This window comes from Poromitra crassiceps (assembly GCF_964638095.1).
Source record: "Poromitra crassiceps genome assembly, chromosome: 5".
Lineage (NCBI taxonomy): Eukaryota > Metazoa > Chordata > Actinopteri > Beryciformes > Melamphaidae > Poromitra > Poromitra crassiceps.
Genome location: NC_139642.1, coordinates 51572377 through 51592078, shown reverse-complemented (window position 1 = coordinate 51592078; position 19702 = coordinate 51572377). Strand labels below are relative to the sequence as shown.

General features: G+C 43.8%; 6 protein-coding genes across 10 annotated transcripts in view; 1 reads left to right on the top strand and 5 right to left on the bottom strand.

Annotated features, from left to right (window-relative positions):
• Nucleotides 1-19702, top strand: part of dock10 (dedicator of cytokinesis 10) — a 241720-nt gene that overhangs the window by 31796 nt on the left and 190222 nt on the right. The window lies entirely within an intron of this gene.
• On the bottom strand, nt 1763-4126 carry LOC310777381 (lysophosphatidic acid receptor 6-like; the record flags this gene model as incomplete). The annotated part of the gene is made up of 2 exons (XM_083637711.1): nt 1763-1773; nt 3283-4126. The coding sequence occupies 2 exons, from the start codon at nt 4124-4126 to the stop codon at nt 1763-1765; spliced, it is 855 nt and encodes a 284-aa protein (XP_083493837.1).
• On the bottom strand, nt 5921-6811 carry LOC310777380 (lysophosphatidic acid receptor 6-like; the record flags this gene model as incomplete). The annotated part of the gene is made up of 1 exon (XM_083637710.1): nt 5921-6811. The coding sequence occupies one exon, from the start codon at nt 6809-6811 to the stop codon at nt 5921-5923; it is 891 nt and encodes a 296-aa protein (XP_083493836.1).
• On the bottom strand, nt 9764-10666 carry LOC310777379 (lysophosphatidic acid receptor 6-like; the record flags this gene model as incomplete). The annotated part of the gene is made up of 1 exon (XM_083637709.1): nt 9764-10666. The coding sequence occupies one exon, from the start codon at nt 10664-10666 to the stop codon at nt 9764-9766; it is 903 nt and encodes a 300-aa protein (XP_083493835.1).
• On the bottom strand, nt 15007-15873 carry LOC310777378 (lysophosphatidic acid receptor 6-like; the record flags this gene model as incomplete). Its single annotated transcript, XM_083637708.1, has 1 exon — nt 15007-15873. The coding sequence occupies one exon, from the start codon at nt 15871-15873 to the stop codon at nt 15007-15009; it is 867 nt and encodes a 288-aa protein (XP_083493834.1).
• Nucleotides 17493-18368, bottom strand: LOC310777377 (lysophosphatidic acid receptor 6-like; the record flags this gene model as incomplete). Its single annotated transcript, XM_083637707.1, has 1 exon — nt 17493-18368. One exon carries the CDS (start codon nt 18366-18368, stop codon nt 17493-17495), a length of 876 nt encoding a protein of 291 aa, XP_083493833.1.

Below are 19702 nucleotides of genomic sequence, written 5' to 3'. Positions count from 1 at the left end.
TTTTCATATTTCCTCAAGGCGATCACCACAGCGCCATGAGAAGCAACAGTCATCATTTCACGTGAGATTACTTTTATATCTGCTGTTTATTGGCCAATTGGAAGTCAAAGTTCTGATGTGCAGCTTTATATGCCGATGTGTTTTGAAATGTTTTTTTAGCTGGCTCCCTCCCAAACCTCAAATGCGCTGTGGGACTCTTGAATTCGTGCTTGTTTTCTTATGTCATCTTTATCTAGCTCTTGCATCACAACCATTTTCCATAGTGCAGTGGTGTGCAAATTCATATCCTTATTGCGCGCGATAGACCCTTTTCACGGTGGCCATTTTGTGTCTCAAAGACAGGATAAACACAGGTGTACCAAAGCATGAATTAGGCTTTCCAACTTCCAGTCTATTTAGGTGTTCCAGTGCTGGGGCCGTAATTAGTAAGTTGGTTGCACCTGTGTTTATCCTGCCTTTTTAGACACAAAATGGCAGCTGTGAAGAGGGTCTATTCCCACCCAGTCTCAGCATCTGACTTAGAGGTTATAGAAGTTGAACACTACTGGATGTAGATGTTTCACGCTGGCCTCATTTGACAACGGGTGGAGGTAGTGTGTAAATATTAGATTAATAAAAAGTCAGTAAGTCGACTGGTATATATAATCTATATAATATCAGTATATAATGGTTTAATGCTCAATTGCAAATCCACAGTGCCTAATTACAATGATTGCTTTTGGATTGTTTCAAATGTGAGGCTGAAGGAATCTAGATCCTTACAATCTGCCATAGGAATATACAGATGCCCTTCCATCTGGCAAGGCTTAGGACTCGCAGGCTGCATGGCTCAAGAAGATGAGATGCTCACTCACAAACAAGCCAGTCTCAGTCACATCACTGAGAAACAGACAGGACAGCCAAAAAAGAGCAAATAAGGATACTTCAGTGAGAACCATGTCCTTGTCATCACTCCAAACCATAACTGTCATTCTTTTTGCTTTTAAACTACCCCAAAAAAGCATACTGGCTATTTAATAGTAGCCTAATCTTTCTGGCATAGCTCAGTGTTAAATTGAGATGTCTGAAGGTGAAGGCACACAATAAGATTCATTCAACTGCCAAATTGCATTGCAGTTAACTGCTCATTTCAAAAACACACTGAGCAAGACAATTCGAGCAGGAACAACAAGAACTGAACTCCCATCTCCTATTTCTTTATTTCTTTATTTATTTTTATTCACAATTTATTCATAATTTAGAACAAAAATGTGGGCATCTGCAAAGTTTTACTCAATGGAGACTATGGAGATGCGCCATGGCCACACTTCTGTTTGTGCTTGTGACCAAATTCATGCCAATTCATGCCACGTCTTCTACTATACGTCATCAGTGGGTATGACATCACTTGATGATTGTGTGGCATGACATGACATGATCATCATCAGTAGTTATGACATGATCCTTAACGTCGCTCAGTGTTTTCCAATTGACTCTTGCCCCGCTGACCTCGTCTCTGTCAGGGATTGGCTGTTTAGAGCGTAGTCCTCGTGGTCATACCAGGCCCTCAGTTATGTCTAGGTTGACCATGACTGTTGATCTGAACAAAGCAGAGAGAGATCTGCCCTCAAAATCAGACAGGCGAGCTCCTTTGATGGCGACCACAGGCAAATTAGAGCCATCAAACTTCTCTTCCTCCTCTCCCCACAGTGTGGCTGTCACCACTTTGCCAGTGATGTCCATTAAAGGAGCTATACGCGATCTTTTGTTTGCCCACTAGATGTCATGCTAGAGCTGTAAGGTCAGACATAAACACAGTCTATAAAACACATAGGCATGGATTCCCAGGCTAGAGCCCTGCATTTTGGCCCGAGCCCGACGGGTCCGACATATTATGTATAAAATACATATTTTTCCTCTCACCAGTAGTGCTATTTATCCATCTAGATTTTTCTAGATTGTTTTTGGATAGTTGCCTGTGTTTTGGAAATATTGGCCATAGAGATGTCTGCCTTCTCTCCAATACAATGGAACTGGATGGCACTCGGCGTGTGGTGCTCAAAGCGGCAAAAAAATAAATTTGAAAAACTCAAGAGCAATGTCCCTTTCCAGAAATCATGGCCTGGTTACTCAAGATAATCCACAGATCTTGATGTGAACAGTTTCATGTAGGAACTATTTTCTTTCGACCGAACTACATCCACTAGCAGCTACCTAGTTCCTACATGAAACTAGCAGCAGCTAGAGCAGCAGCTAGCTAGTGGGTGTAGTTCGGTCGAAAATAGAAAATATGTAGGACCCGGGCCGGGGCTAGAGCCTAGACTTGAGGCCCATGCTGAGCTCTATCCCAGGCTACCATATTGTGTCGCTCTGTCGCCATTGCCCATCAGAGCAACGGTGCGCCTTGCAACTTCAAACAAACAAACAAACAAACAAACAAACAGCTCTCCAAAGATAATTGAATGAACACATTTATATGTGGCACTTGGGGAAATTCTCATTTAGCTACTTTTCACATTTTACTGATTTGGTTGAGGTGTGAAAAGGAGCTATGATCATTTGCAACATTACAATCATACTGAGAACCCTTTATTAAGAATATAATTATTAGAATAGAATAGAATTATTTTATTTGGCCAAGGTATGTTTGCACATACAAGGAAATTGACTTGGTGTGGTATAGACATAAGGAAAAAGAAAGATACAAGATATAGACAGGTATAAGATATAAACAGTATTAACAATCAAATGGGGCAAACCAAATATTGCATTGTATTGCACATGAATTGCAGGTACGGTAATAAAACACAAATATTAACAAGCAGGCTATAGATAGAGAGAATGTGTGTGTGTGTGTGTGTGGGGGGGGGGGGGGGTTGTACATCACATGGTCAAACTTTGAGTCCAATCATTGAATAATAAGCCATTTAAAGCTCACACACAAATAATCTATTTTTCTGAAGAAAAAATGAAAATAAAAAATCAGCAAATCACAATGACACTGGGGACATTTGATGTAATCTCCTCTTCACTCACTCTCGTGCAAATGGTAAATGGACTGTATTTATAGAGCGCATTTTATATAGTCTATCGACTACCCAAAGCGCTTTTACATGAATACCTCACATTCACCCATTCACACTCACATTCACACACCGACAGCGTCTTCAGCCGTGCAAGGCGCTAACTGCTCGTCGGGAGCAGTTAGGGGTTCAGTGTCTTGCTCAAGGCACACTGCGGCACACTGCCGGGAGGAGCCAGCCTCGAACCGGGAACCTTCCGTTTCCCAGGTGACAGCTCTACCTCCTGAGCTGATGCCGCCCCGTGCAAGTTCCACATGCTCTTTCTTCTTCCAGAAGGCATCCAAAGAAAAGTAATATAACAGTGGATCCAGACAGCAGTTCACACTAGCAAGACACTTGGTTGCCCTGATGGCAGGATGTTCTCTATCTTCAAGCATAAGGGCCAATGACAGAGGAAGGAAACAGATGATAAACATGATCAAGTTCATGGCAAAAAGCAGCATAACATTCACCTTGTTGTTGACCCTTGCAGAGTCACTGAGATGCCTGCGGAGAGTCCAAGACACCATAGCAGTGGACACAACATTGACTGCCAGCATGGTGAACACTAAAGAGGACCGTAAATAAGTCAACCATGGTTCATTTTGTTGACAGTTAGGAAAGTCAAAACAGGTACCTGTAGATACACTGCAGTTGTCTAAACGTCTTGAGAGGTTGTTGCTCTCTGGGATGTTCACCACCAACACAAAGATCCAAACAAAGACAGAGGCTTTCCAGGCATTGGAGGTGGATCTCAGATGCTGTGATCTCAGCGGGTAAACCACTGCCAGCAGCCGGTCCACACCGATGAAGGTGATGAAGATGAAGCTGGAGCGCAGGTTGTTGCGGAAGATCATAATGATGCAGACACATGCCATGATCCCCAAGGGCCAGCTGCCTGTGACATAAAAGTAGACCCTCAGGGGCAGGGAGATCACCAGCAGCAGGTCTGAAAGGGCCAGGTTGATCATGAAGACGGCACTGGGAGATTTGAGGCTGTGGCGGCGTATCAGAGTCCACAGTGACACAGCATTGAGAGGCAGACCCACCACCATGATGCAGCCGTAGACTATGGCATATGCCATGTTACTCCTCTCTGGATTGTTTTCTTTCTGCGTACTGTCCATCATGTCTACCTGGTAAGAAAACCAATATCTTTGTCCTGTTTGTTCAGGAAACGGATATGTCTGACTTACTTAGACGCCAATCTTGAACCTCCCACTCTGGGTTCACACACATAAACCACACGAGCGTAGTTATTTATATCGACCTAGATGAACTGAAGTTAGGTTGTTCGCCGTTTTAAGCAGTGGAAAGTTTTGGGTAACCCTTTATTTTACAGGTCCCTAACAATGTATGAACTATCTCTAATTACACATGAACGAAAATGCAAATTACACAGTAATTGCATTGGAGCTGCGTGCTTCGCAATCACACGTTCAGTGGTTCAAATCCACCACTGGGTTTTAGCAATCTCTGTCCCAGGCCGCAGCTTCAATGTCAGATCCGGTACCATGTAACTACATATGAACTATTTGTAATTACTAGACGTGAACAGTGAACAACAATGTAATTACTGTGTAATTACATTGGTGTTCATGTCTAATTACAAATAGTTCATGCGTTCCCAGACATGCGGACTGTCTCTATCCCTAGCTACCACCCCTCGAACCTCGACTCTATGACCTTCCTAACCTCGCGTCACCAGGCTCTCTCAGACAGGAGAGAACCTGGTATGCGTTACTGAGGCAGGAAGACAGAAGAAGACCCGCCCCCATCTTGCGGTGGCCTGTGCTGCAGTGAGGTTTTTACATCCAGGCTATGACCTTCCTATCCCTTGCTACGGCCCCTTTTCCCTAGCCCCGCCCCTTTCCTTACCATGCCGCTTCTCACCACCAAAATACACCTAGCCACTCCCCCTACCCAGCCGTCGAACCCTGACTCTCTATGACAGCCATTGCCTAAGTTAAGCATGTGGCCCACTTTGAAATCAGAAAATCTTTCGGGGCACACCCAACCCATTAATCACAACTCTGATCAACACACGAGAAGATGATGCATTTCCCTATCATTTATATTTCATAAACAGAATATGTGAATTTGGGCATATGGCAATGCAGTGCAAATTAATAATCCATCCACATACAAAAATGTAGGCAAAATACCCAAAAGCCCCACTGCCAATATTTTCTCTTCCAGAAGTAGGCCTATTTGTGTGCATCACACATATGACATATTTATTGAGACAAACTGTGATGAGCAACAACAGAAAAAAAATCAATCCACAAGCTATTAATGCTACTAGAGTGCACTCATTTCTCGGGTGGAGACTCCGGAGACGATACGCCACGGCCATGGGCACACTTTTTTGGGGTGTGTGACCAAACTCCTGCCAAAATTTGGCACTTTTGGGTCCCCAGCAGCGCACCCCACAAGTTTGAAGTCAATCGGATGATGAGATACATGAAAGCCATGTGCTGATTGGTCGAATTGCTCGAAATTCGACAGTGCACTTTCTGGGGGAGCACTCCCCAAGTTTGAAGTCGATCGGATGAACGGTTCTCGAGAAAAAACGCTTTTTGTGTTGCCAGTAGGTTCAGGAAACTGATATGTCTTACTTGGTGCCAAATGTTACTTATGGAAACAGACTTATATACAGCACTTAAAAACAGCTAAGCATGGAGTACATGAAAAGACATTTGTTTGTTTAATCGATACATTGTTGAACATTGCTTTTAATACAAAACTGGCAACTTTAAATGTTTTTTTTCAAGTTATCATATGAATGCAGATTGTAGGCAAATCCTGAACCTCATACAGTGGGTTAAAACATTGCACTTGAATTTTATTCAAGCCGAGACAAGTTGTGACATCCCATCTTATCCTAACTCATGTGTCCTTGTCTTCACCAACTCTCTTGCAAGTTCTACATCCTCTTTTTTCTTCCAGAAGGCATCCAAAGAAAAGTAATATAACAGTGGATCCAGACAGCAGTTCATACAAGCAAGACATATGGTTGGCAGTCTTATATATCTATCTTTACTAAGCACAAGGGCCAATGACATAGGTAAGAAAGAGATGATGAACATGATTAAGTTCATGGCAAAAAGCAGCATGACATTCACCTTGTTGTTGACCCTTGCAGAGTCACTGAGATGCCTGCGGAGAGTCCAAGACACCATAGCAGTGGACACAACATTGACTGCCAGCATGGTGAACACTAAAGTAGACTGAAAATAACCGCCCGCTTTATATGGTTGACAGTTCTCAGGAAAGTCAAAACAGGTAGAAGATGCATTGCATTTGTATAAAATTCCTGAAAAATGAATGCTCTCTGGGATGTTCACTACCAACACAACGATCCAAACGAAGGCAGAGGCTTTCCAGGCATTGGAGATGGATCTCAGATGCTGTGATCTCAGCGGGTAAACCACTGCCAGCAGCCGGTCCACACCGATGAAGGTGATGAAGATGATGCTGGAGCGGAAGTTGTCGCGGAAGAGCATAATGATCCAGACACATGCCATGATGCCAAAGGGCCAGCTGCCTGTGGCATTGAAGTAGACCCTCCAGGGCAGGAAGATCACCAGCAGCAGGTCTGAAAGTGCCAGGTTGATCATGAAGACGGCACTGGGAGATTTGAGCCTGTGGCGGCGTATCAGAATCCACAGTGACACAGCATTGAGAGGCAGACCCACCACCATGATGCAGCTGAAGACTATGGCATAGGGCATCTTGTCTACCTCTGCATCCTTCTGTGTATCATTCATCGTGTCTAGCTGACAAGAAAAGCACTATCTGTGTATGCGTGATGGCATATGATACAAACGACACAAGCAGTTCACGCCCGCAGTCTTTATAATCTATGTGAACTGAGGATAGGTTGTTGGCATTTTAAGCAGTGGAAAGTTTTGAAACAGGAAACAAGAATGTCTTGACTCAGGAAGGGTTGCACCCACATCCCACCCAAAAAGGGCAGGTGCTGAGCCCAAAGTGAACAGACCACGAAAGAGTGAATCTAACCGCTCACACAGTGCAGGGCTCCAATGTTCCCTTATTCAAGATTCAAGATTCAAGATTTTTATTGTCACTCCGTAGTACAAGTATCACGTGTGAAATTCTTGTGCTGTGAACTCCGTTTACAACATAGTACAAATATAACAGGGCACATGAGTGGAAAAACAACAAAAGACACAACAAGCAATAAGGCAGTAGAGTGATACAAGTCAGAGACAGTGGCATATTCACTGCACATAGGTGCACATGTCATGTGCATACTTGGACGTACTTAAACATTTTGAATTCGACGTATTTGACGTACAGGTGCAAATAGCATATACCTAATTAAACATACAATTAAACATTAGACATACATAATGGTAGCATCTACAGTGCGGTACAGTACAGCTACTACACTATTTGTGTATGTTAAGTAGTCTCATGGCCTGTGGGAAGAAACTGTCCCTCAAGCGATTTGTGCGTGCTTTTGGGACCCTGTATCTTCTCCCTGAGGGTAACAGGGAGAACAGGCTGTTGTGGGGATGGTTTGTGTCTTTGATGATCTTCAGGGACCTCCGAGGCACCGCTGTTTATACAGTTCCTGCAGTTCTGGCAGCTCACATCCTGTTACGTGCTGGGCCGCGCGTCTCACTCTCCGTAGCGCCCTGCGGTCCATGGTGGTACAGTTCCCGTACCAGGTGGTGAAGCAGCCAGTCAGCAGGCTTTCAATTATTTATTGCACCAGAGTCACACTGCTCTTCATCAGAGAAAAGTGACAAAGCACCACGCCATCTTCAATACACACATGCTGCAGTCACATGATGCAGTCACATGATGCAGTCACAGGAGTAAAAACACATGTGACCTAAGCAACATGTAATGCATAGAACAATTAGTAGAAAATCTATCTTTATGTCCACATACACACACACACACACGCACACACACCTACACACACACACACACACACACACACACACACACACACACACACACACACACACACACACACACACACACACACACACACACACACACACACACACACACACACACGTGTATGACTATATACACCCATACACATACAGCAGTAATACTATACCAAACGCTTAGTGAACGCTACATGGCCTGTGAGGACATGTGTAGACTTTGTGCTTTTTGCTATTTCTCTCCTGTTTTTCTCTCTTCCAAGTCCAACATGGCGCATCTGCCCGAAAAGTTTTCTGACCTCCCATTGGCCAAGAAGTCAACAAGCATCACCATTGGCCAGATTACCTCAAGTAACCATGACAACAGGTGTTCCAAGAACTAGAACTTCAGATTCCAAGAAGTATCAAGCTTAAGAACTTACATATTTCTATAGTAACATTATATTGGGTTATATATACCAGGATTGTCGCCACACAGAAATTGCTCTTTCACCATTTTACCAAGTATTGGAGTTTAAATGGGTTTATTAATGCTTTATTGTATAGCATAAAGTGTTCCTCATATCATGAGCCTAGCCTATGGTGAAAAGGGTTACATTTAAAATTAAGTAAATACAGTTATGAAATAAGAAGCTGTGCCGTCAACACAAAGTGGCACATCTGGTCACCCTACTTCCCATTTGTATGAATCATGAATTGATGGGATGAGCAGCACAGCTGATTATGTTGGTCAGTCCCAAGTGAAATGCAGGAAATCTGCCTGCCAATGTCAAACAGTGTATTCTCCTGTTGGTATTGACTCTATTGTTGCCGTGGTGCCATCTCCAAACTCAAGGCCAAGTGGGCGTCCCCAAAATACAACACCCCACGAAGACCGGTTCATCACCTTTACAGCACTGAGGAACTGTGGGCTGTCTTCCAAAGATTTGCAGGCAAGGTTTGCAGAAGTTGTGACAGACGGCTCTCTGATCAGACCATCAGGAACAGACTGCACACAGGCAACCTCCAAGCTCATAAGCCTGCCATGACTGCCATTCCTGGCCTACAAATCATATTCTCCAGACGTGAGGGAACATGCTTGTTTGGTACAGACCCCAGTAAAAATCACTTCACATTTTTATTTTATTTTTGTGTGAAAAAGACAGAAAAATTTACATTCCCACTAAAATCGTATCACATATCGCAATTGCAACATCGTGCAGCCCTACTTTTAATCCAAAACTAGTATACTGTCTCTTCAACCTCCTACTGTGGGTTCACACTGCACTTGAATTGCATTAGAGTCTATTCATCATTTTCAATGAACGTAGACATTTAGGCATATATTGACCACAGTTTCTTTATTTTTCAGTGCTAAAAAGTTGGGGCAGCTTATCTGACAAGAGGCGTCAAACATTTTTGCTCTTCCTGTTCAAGGAAAAAATTAAGATTAAATGTGATTGCGTATACACAGCCCCCAAGCACTCAGGGTTCCAATAATAAAGTGTATCAGAGACAAAATGAAAAAAAAGAAAAAATACTGTTCTTTATTTGTAGAAAATGTTTGTTTGCAAAAGATAAATGCATTCTGTACTGTATATCTCCAGGCAAAATGAACACTGCCAACAAATAAGCTTAGCAACACGGATGCTACAAGCAAATCAGGTCACACACACGCGCGCACACGCGCACACACACACACACACACACACACACGCACACACGCACGCACGCACGCACACACACACACACACACACACACACACACACACACACACACACACACACACACGCACACACATTTGATGTCATGTCCTAACTCTTTACGTCTCTTGTCCCTTGTCCACTCTTCACCCACTCTCTTGCAATGTCCACTTCCTCTTTTCTCTTCCAGAAGGCATCCAAAGAAAAGTAATATAACAGTGGATCCAGACAGCAGTTCATGCTAGCAAGACATATGGTTGGCATGATTAACTTCTTCCCTAAAGAGCTCAGCAAAACGGCCAATGACATAGGTGAGAAACAGATGATGAACATGATCAAGTTCATGGCAAAAATCAGCATAACATTCACCTTGTTGTTGACCCTTGCAGAGTCACTGAGATGCCTGCGGAGAGTCCAAGACACCATAGCAGTGGACACAACATTGACTGCCAGCATGGTGAACACTAAAGCACACTCAAAATAAATCACATCTGGTATATACTGACACTCAGGAGGAAGAACGCCAAAACAGGTAGATACATTGCACCTGGATAACTGTCTTGAATAGTTGATGCTTTCTGGGATGTTTATTACGACCCCAAGGATCCAAACGAAGGCAGAGGCTTTCCAGGCATTGGAGATGGATCTCAGATGCTGTGATCTCAGCGGGTAAACCACTGCCAGCAGCCGGTCCACACCGATGAAGGTGATGAAGATGGAGCTGGAGCGGATGTTGTTGTGGAAGACAACTATGATCCAGACACACGCCGTAATACCAAGGGGCCAGCTGCCTGTGACATAGAAGTAGACCCTCCAGGGCAGGGAGATCACCAGCAGCAGGTCTGAAAGTGCCAGGTTGATCATGAAGACGGCACTGGGAGATTTGAGCCTGTGGCGGCGTATCAGAATCCACAGTGACACAGCATTGAGAGGCAGACCCACCACCATGATGCAGCTGAAGACTATGGCATAGAGCATCTTGTCTACCTCTGCATCCTCCTGTGTATCATTCATCATGTCTAGCTGACAAGAAAAGCACTACTGTATCTGTGTATGCTTGACTGGCAATGGTGCAAACCAACTCTGCTCTCCAGTCTTTATATATGTAAACTGAGGTTAGGGTGGGTTGGCCTTAACAGGCTGAGGTTTAGGGTGTTTGTGTTTTAAGCAGTGGAAAGTTTTGAAACAGGAAACAAGGGTGACGTGCCTTAGATTCAAGATTCAAGATTCAAGATTTTTATTGTCGCTCCGTAGTACAAGTATCACGTGTGAAATTCTTGTGCTGTAGACTCCGTTACAACATAGTGCAAAAAAAAACAAAAAAAAACAAAACAAGAGGCAACAAGCAATAAAGCAATAAGACACGCTACAGACAGCGGTGTATTCACTGCATGCTCAAATGGCATGAACATACTTTAAACATAATTAAACATAATAACATTCTGTTAGGTGCAAATAGCATATGCCTAATACTACTATTGAACATTAGTCATACGTGATGGTAGCAGCTGCAGTGCAGTACAGTACGGCTACTACACTATTTGTATATGTTAAGGAGTCTCGTGGCCTCCGAGAAGAAACTGTCCCTCAAGCGATTTGTGCGTGCTCTTGGGACCCTGTATCTCCTCCCTGAGGGTAGCACGGAGAACAGACTGTTGTCAGAATCAGAATCAGAAAGACTTTAATAATCCCCGGGGGGAAATTGGGACAAGTCACAGTTGCTCGTTCACAAAACACACATAGCCTAAAATAAATACACAGTAGTAGTGCAGTAGTAAAATAAGCAGAATAAAACACAACATAGCATGGAATAAACAGTATAAACAGTATAAACAGTATAAACGTTAACCAGTATTAATGCGATAGGAGCAAAATAGTGGAGTACGTCTAAGTAAGCAAATACGTAGAGTAAGTATACCTTACGTGTCAATTGACTTTATTGCACACTGAACTTATATTATTCGGCTTGCCCCATACGTTACACGTGGCTCAGCCAGGCACATTTTCCAGTTAGCCTATCTTTATTGCACACTGAACCTGTATTATTATTCGGCTTGCCCTATACGTTAAACGTGGCTCAGCCAGACACTTTTCCAGTTAGCCTATCGGCTGGCTCAATCTCAGGGAGACTGAGCGTCTCCGAGGTGCTCTTTTAAGAGAGGCATTAAATAGGCCGATGGCCACAGGCAGGAATGATTTCTTGTGCCTCTCCGTGTTGCATCTAGGTGGAATCAGTCTCTCACTGAATGTACTCCTGTGTTTGACTAACACGCCATGGAGTGGGTGCGAGTCATTGCTCATGATGGAGCGTAGCCTGGATAACGTTCTCTTCTCTGACACCGCAGTCAGAGAGCCCAGGTCCAGCCCCACAATGTCCCTGGCCTTACGGATCAGTTTGTTAAGTCTGTTGGCATCCGCTGCCTTCAGCCTGCTGCCCCAGCACACAATAGCATAGAGGAAGGCACTAGCCACTACCGACTCATAGAACATCCTCAGCATGGTCCGGCAGACGTTGAAGGACCTCAGTCTTCTCAGAAAGTAGAGACGGCTTTGCCCCTTCTTGTAGAGTGCATCAGAGTTCTTAGCCCAGTCCAGTTTGTTGTCAATGTACACTCCAAGGTACTTGTAATCCTCCACTATGTCAACACTGACCCCGTGGATTGAAACAGGGGTCACCGAAGCCTTGACCCTCCTCAGGTCCACCACCTGAGGAGGTGCTGCACATCAGTGCTGGATGAGTTGAGTTCCCTCCCCCTCCCTCCCCTGATATGTGAAGCGCATTGAGTGTCTAGAAAGGCGCTATATAAATCCAATCAATTATAAGGGGGATCAATATGTCCTCCAGAAAATATGCCTCAACGCGAGATTGAATATAAAGGACACCAAGACCACAGAGAGAGAGTGCCAAAGAAGATGGTTTTTAATTTAGAAAATCCTAACGCAGTGATGACGTATTTTTATAGACTTATCCAGAAGTGCCTGCACTTCCTGGTTCCTTCGTCTAAAAGTAATGCGACCGTGGTTAACAAAGGTTTAAGAAACAAACAAATGAGGACCACTTTTATAACTTCAAGCGTAAATGTGAATTTTTTTAAATCGAGATTTTCAGAAAACGCTTCAAAAGTCAGGAACCGGAAGTGCAAACATCCAGGTCATTCCTGCTGTACTCTACACTCAAAAGTGCAAAAGAAATGCCAAACAGAACAAAAGATGGGGAAGAGTCTGCCCAGCCATGCAATGGGCCAGCCACTTAACTCTGCAACGGCTCATCTAGAGATTCGGAGTCACAGCTATTATCATCGTGAGACGCGTGCGGATCCCAGCAAAAACAGACAGCAGCGGCTCTGCTCCTGCTCGGTTTACCAGAAGGCAGCACCGCAGCAGTAACACTGTTTCAATAATGAGAGACTAGTAGAAAGTTTAACAAGCTTTAATGATACAAGAAATTAATTTTGGCTTATGACTCCATGATATGATGACGCTCTCCTGAGATGATGAGAGGGTGTCGTCATTGAAGAATATAATAGGAAATCCCCCATAGGGAATTCTTCAGGAGTCATGACGATGGTGGTGGTCAGGGGAGGAGGTGGGGCGAAAACAACTGCTTCAGCGTTACGTGCACTATACGCAGCACATAGCAAACAGTAAAACATGGACTCTGATATACTACGCTGGTTAGCTGATTGGATCAGCAGGAAGGGAATAGCTTGGGCTGATTGGTTATTGCCACATGAGTGGAGTGGAAGCAGCGTGGGAAACTGTGAATGGATGAGGAGACAGCATCAATGAAAGGGGGGGAGCCTAACAATGAATGGGTTATACAACCTCAAAGAAAGGCGGCATGCACTGTGATATGACCTGAACCGGGCGTTAGCTGCTAAGTAGTCTTCATTATTGAAAATAGTCCAAGACATTATTTGTGTGGCACAACACATCAGTTCAGCGAGGTATGCATGCAGGCTGTGTTTCCTGAGGGGCAATACATTTCTCTAGGATAGTGCAGGGATGACCTACCACATATTTCTATAGTAACATTATATTGGGTTATTAATACCAGGATTGTCCCCACATAGCCTCATCATGTTTGAGTGTGAGAATCATAATTTCTTCGTATTGGAGTTTAAAGGGGTTTATGAATGCTTTATTGTACAGCATAAAGTCTTCCTCATATCACAAGCCTATGCTGAAAAGGGTTACATTTAAAAGAAAATGAAGTAAATAAATTGTACAATTAAGGCAACATTTAAATACAATTTCAAAGTGGAGGGCGAAAAAGAAGCAAAATTACAACAGGAAAGTATAACACAAATTGAAAATTCTATGACCATAGAAATATAGGCATATATTGACCACAGTTTCTTTATTTGTCAGTGCTAAAAAGTTGGTGTAGCTGATCTGACAACAAGAGGCGTCAAACATTTTTGCTCTTCCTGTTTTTGAATTGAAGATTAAATGTGATTGCGTATACACAGTCCCCAACACTCAAGGTGCCAGTAAATGCGAAGGAAGGTGTATGAGAGACAAAATGATGAAAAGATACTACTACTGTCCTTTATTTGTAGAATTTTTTTGTTTGCAAAAGACAAATATGCATTCTGTATATCTCCAGGCAAAATAAACACTGCCAACAAATAAGCTTACCAACACAGATGCTACAAACACACACACAGACACACACACACACACACACACACACACACACACACACACACACACACACACACACACACACACACACACACACACACACACACACACACACACACACACACACACACACACACACATATACTGTACATATACATATACATATACATATACATTACATATACATACATATACATATAAACTCAATAATTTCAGTCAATTGCAACCTCTTAAGCCAGTGGTGAACAATAAGCCAAAATACACAGCCTGGAAAAGTCATGGAATTAGTAAAATCCTTGAAAGTTCTAGAAAAGGAATTTAGTTTTAATTGTTACTGCAATCTTCTGTGGATAACCTTCCACAATGTAACATAACAGCAAATGTATTGTCTGTAGCTGTTGACGTATATCCAATATAAAGAGCTATGTCCCATTTAGCCAGTGTACAGGAGTAATAATGTCTGGTATTGATTGAGAGTCACTGCCTCACATTACATAGAAATTCTATTATGGATCCTTGAAAAGTCATGGAAAAGTTTTGAAATCTTATCCAAGAAAATGTGTGGGAACCCTGCAGCTAGAACAAATCATTCAATAAACAATTAAATTTCCACACACAAGTAATCTCTTTGGCTGAAAAAGGAGCAAATCACAATGACAGTGGCGATTTTGATGTCATGGCATTCTAACTCTTTACGTCCCTTGTCTTCACTCATCTCTTGCAATGTCCACATCCTCTTTTTTCTTCCAGAAGGCATCCAAAGAAAAGTAATATAACAGTGGATCCAGACAGCAGTTCATACTAGCAAGACATATGGTTGGACTGTAGGCTTCTCGGGGAAAAGCAAAAAGGGCCAGTGACAGAGGCACGAAACAGATGATGAACATGATCAAGTTCATGACAAAAATCAGCATAACATTCACCTTGTTGTTGACTCTTGCAGAGTCACTGAGATGCCGGCGGAGAGTCCAAGACACCATAGCAGTGGACACAACATTGACTGCCAGCAGGGTGAACACTAAAGCAGACTGAAAATAAAACCCCACTGGTGTATACGGAGTCGGACACTTAGGAGGATGAATGTCAAAACAGGTAGATACATCACACCTTGATAAATGTCTTGAAAATTTGATGCTCTCTGGGATGCTCACCACCAACCCAACGATCCAAACGAAGGCAGAGGCTTTCCAGGCATTGGAGGTGGATCTCAGATGCTGTGATCTCAGCGGGTAAACCACTGCCAGCAGCCGGTCCACACCGATGAAGGTGATGAAGATGGCGCTGGCGCGCAGGTTGCTGTGGAAGAATACTATGGTGATAACACACTCCACAATGCCAAAGGGCCAGCTGCCTGTGGCATAGAAGTAGACGCTCCAGGGCAGGGAGATCACCAGCAGCAGGTCTGAAAGTGCCAGGTTGATCATGAAGACGGCACTGGGAGATTTGAGCCTGTGGCGGCGTATCAGAATCCACAGTGACACAGCATTGAGAGGCAGACCCACCACCATGATGCAGCTGAAGAATATGGCATAGGGCATCTTGTCTACCTCTGCATCCTTCTGTGTATCGTTCATCGTGTCTAGCTGACAAGAAAAGCACTACTGTATCTGTGTATGCTTGACTGGCAATGGTGCAAAGCAACTCTGTCCTCCAGACTTTATCTACTGTATGTGGTCTGAGGTTAGGGTGGGTTGGCCTTAATAGCCTGAGCTTAGGTTGTGTGGAAAGTTTTGAAACAGGAAACAAGGGTGACTTGACTTAATAGCAGAGCTCCACTGTGACATTCATGAGTTCGTTTACCTCCTGTCTCATTTTTGTTTCTAATACTGGGATTTTGATTGGCAAACTAGTTTGGTTGTAATTACTTGAGAGGCAGAAAACAAGAAGAAGAACCATGGACAAGTTACCATGGCATTTCCATCAATGTTATGACTATTTTAAAATGCCATATTGATACCACTGTTCTATAAAGGCCATATATACCGCCCAGCCACTCCCAATACCCACCCCACGAAACCCCAACTCTCTACAACTTTCCTATCCCTAGCTACAGTACGGCCCCTTTTCCATAGCCCTCTACCCTTTCATGACCACACCCCCTCCCACCACCCAGATACACCTAGCCACCCCCCTACCACCCCTCGAACCTTGATTCTCTGGCCTTCCTATCCCTAGATACGGCCCCTTTTCCCTAGCCCCGCCCCTTTCCTTACCATGCCGCTTCTCACCACCAAAATACACCTAGCCACTCCCCCTACCCAGCCGTCGAACCCTGACTCTCTATGACAGCCATTGCCTAAGTTAAGCATTTGGCCCACTTTGAAATCAGAAAATCTTTCGGGGCACACCCAACCCATTAATCACAACTCTGATCAACACACGAGAAGATGATGCATTTCCCTATCATTTGTATTTCATAAACAGAATAAGTGAATTTGGGCATATGGCAATGCAGTGCAAATTAATAATCCATCCACATACAAAAATGTAGGCAAAATACCCAAAAGCCCCACAGCCAATATTTTCTTCCCCAGAAGTAGGCCTATTTGTGTGCATCACACATATGACATATTTATTGAGACAAACTGTGATGAGCAACAACAGAAAAAAATCAATCCACAAGCTATTAATGCTACTAGAGTGCACTCATTTCTCGGGTGGAGACTCTGGAGACGATGCGCCACGGCCATGGGCACACTTTTTTGGGGTGTGTGACCAAACTCCTGCCAAAATTTGGCACTTTTGGGTCCCCAGCAGCGCACCGCACAAGTTTGAAGTCAATCGGATCATGAGATACATGAAAGCCATGTGCTGATTGGTCGAATTGCGCAAAATTCGACACTGCACTTTCTTGGGGAGCACTCCCCAAGTTTGAAGTCGATCAGATGAACGGTTCTCGAGATAAACCGCTTTTTGTGTTGCCAGTAGGTTCAGGAAACTGATATGTCTTACTTGATGCCAAATGTTACTTATGGAAACAGACTTATATACAGCACTTAAAAACAGCTAAGCATGAACATATGAAAAGACACACTTGTTTAATCGATACATTGTTGAACATTGCTTTTAATCCAAAACTGGCAACTTTAAATGTTTTTTTTTAAGTTATCATATGAATGCAGATTGTAGGCTAATCTTGAACCTCATACAGTGGGTTCACATTGCACTTGAATTTTATTCAAGTCGAGTTGTCTTATCCTAACTCATGTGTCCTTGTCTTCACCAACTCTCTTGCAAGTTCCACATCCTCTTTTTTCTTCCAGAAGGTATCCAAAGAAAAGTAGTATAACAGTGGATCCAGACAGCAGTTCATACTAGCAAGACATATGGTTGGCAGGATTGCCTCATGTAGGCGAAGCATAAGGGCGAATGACATAGGTGAGAAACAGATGATAAACATGATCAAGTTCATGACAAAAATCAGCATGACATTCACCTTGTTGTTGACCCTTGCAGAGTCACTGAGATGCCTGCGGAGAGTCCAAGACACCATAGCAGTGGACACAACATTGACTGCCAGCATGGTGAACACTAAAGCAGACTGAAAATAACCGACCTCGTCATATGGTTGACAGTTAGGAAAGTCAAAACAGGTAGAAGATACATTGCAGTTGGACAAAATTCTTGAAAAGTTGATGCTCTCTGGGATGTTCACTACCAACACAACGATCCAAATGAAGGCAGAGGCTTTCCAGGCATTGGAGATGGATCTCAGATGCTGTGATCTCAGCGGGTAAACCACTGCCAGCAGCCGGTCCACACCGATGAAGGTGATGAAGATGATGCTGGAGCGGGTGTTGTTGTGGAAGAGCATAATGATCCAGACACACACCGTAATACCAAGGGGCCAGCTGCCTGTGGCATAGAAGTAGACCCTCCAGGGCAGGGAGATCACCAGCAGCAGGTCTGAAAGTGCCAGGTTGATCATGAAGACGGCACTGGGAGATTTGAGGCTGTGGCGGCGTATCAGAATCCACAGTGACACAGCATTGAGAGGCAGACCCACCACCATGATGCAGCTGAAGACTATAGCATAGGGCATCCTGTCATCCTTCTGTGTATCGTTCATCGTGTCTAGCTGACAAGAAAAGCACTACTGTATCTGTGTATGCTTGACTGGCAATGGTGCAAAGCAACTCTGTCCTCCAGACTTTATCTATGTGAGGGTGGGTTGGCCTTAATAGCCTGAGCTTAGGTTGTGTGGAAAGTTTTGAAACAGGAAACAAGGATGACTTGACTTAATAGCAGAGCTCCACTGTAACATGAGTTAGTTTCCCTCCTGTCTCATTTTTGTTTCTAATACTGGGATTTTGATTGGCAAACTAGTTTGGTTGTAATCACTTGAGAGGCAGAAAACAAGAAGAAGAACCATGGACAAGTTACCATGGCATTTCCATCAATGTTATGACTATTTTAAAATGTCATATTGATACCACTGTTCTATAAAGGCCATATATACCGCCCAGCCACTCCCAATACCCACCCCTCGAAACCCCAACTCTCTACAACTTTCCTATCCCTAGCTACAGTACGGCCCCTTTTCCATAGCCCCCTACCCTTTCATGACCACACCCCCTCCCACCACCCAGATACACCTAGCCACCCCCCTACCACCCCTCGAACCTCGATTCTCTGGCCTTCCTATCCCTAGCTACGGCCCCTTTTCCCTAGCCCCGCCCCTTTCCTTACCATGCGCTTCTCACCACCAAAATACACCTAGCCACTCCCCCTACCCAGCCGTCGAACCCTGACTCTCTATGACAGCCATTGCCTAAGTTAAGCATGTGGCCCACTTTGAAATCAGAAAATCTTTCGGGGCACACCCAACCCATTAATCACAACTCTGATCAACACACGAGAAGATGATGCATTTCCCTATCATTTGTATTTCATAAACAGAATATGTGAATTTGGGCATATGGCAATGCAGTGCAAATTAATAATCCATCCACATACAAAAATGTAGGCAAAATACCCAAAAGCCCCACTGCCAATATTTTCTTCCCCAGAAGTAGACCTATTTGTGTGCATCACACATATGACATATTTATTGAGACAAACTGTGATGAGCAACAACAGAAAAAAATCAATCCACAAGCTATTAATGCTACTAGAGTGCACTCATTTCTCGGGTGGAGACTCCGGAGACGATGCGCCACGGCCATGGGCAGACTTTTTTGGGGTGTGTGACCAAACTCCTGCCAAAATTTGGCACTTTTGGGTCCCCCGCAGCGCACCCCACAAGTTTGAAGTCAATCGGATGATGAGATACATGAAAGCCATGTGCTGATTGGTCGAATTGCTCGAAATTCGACAGTGCACTTTCTTGGGGAGCACTTCCCAAGTTTGAAGTCGATCGGATGAACGGTTCTCGAGAAAAAACGCTTTTTGTGTTGCCAGTAG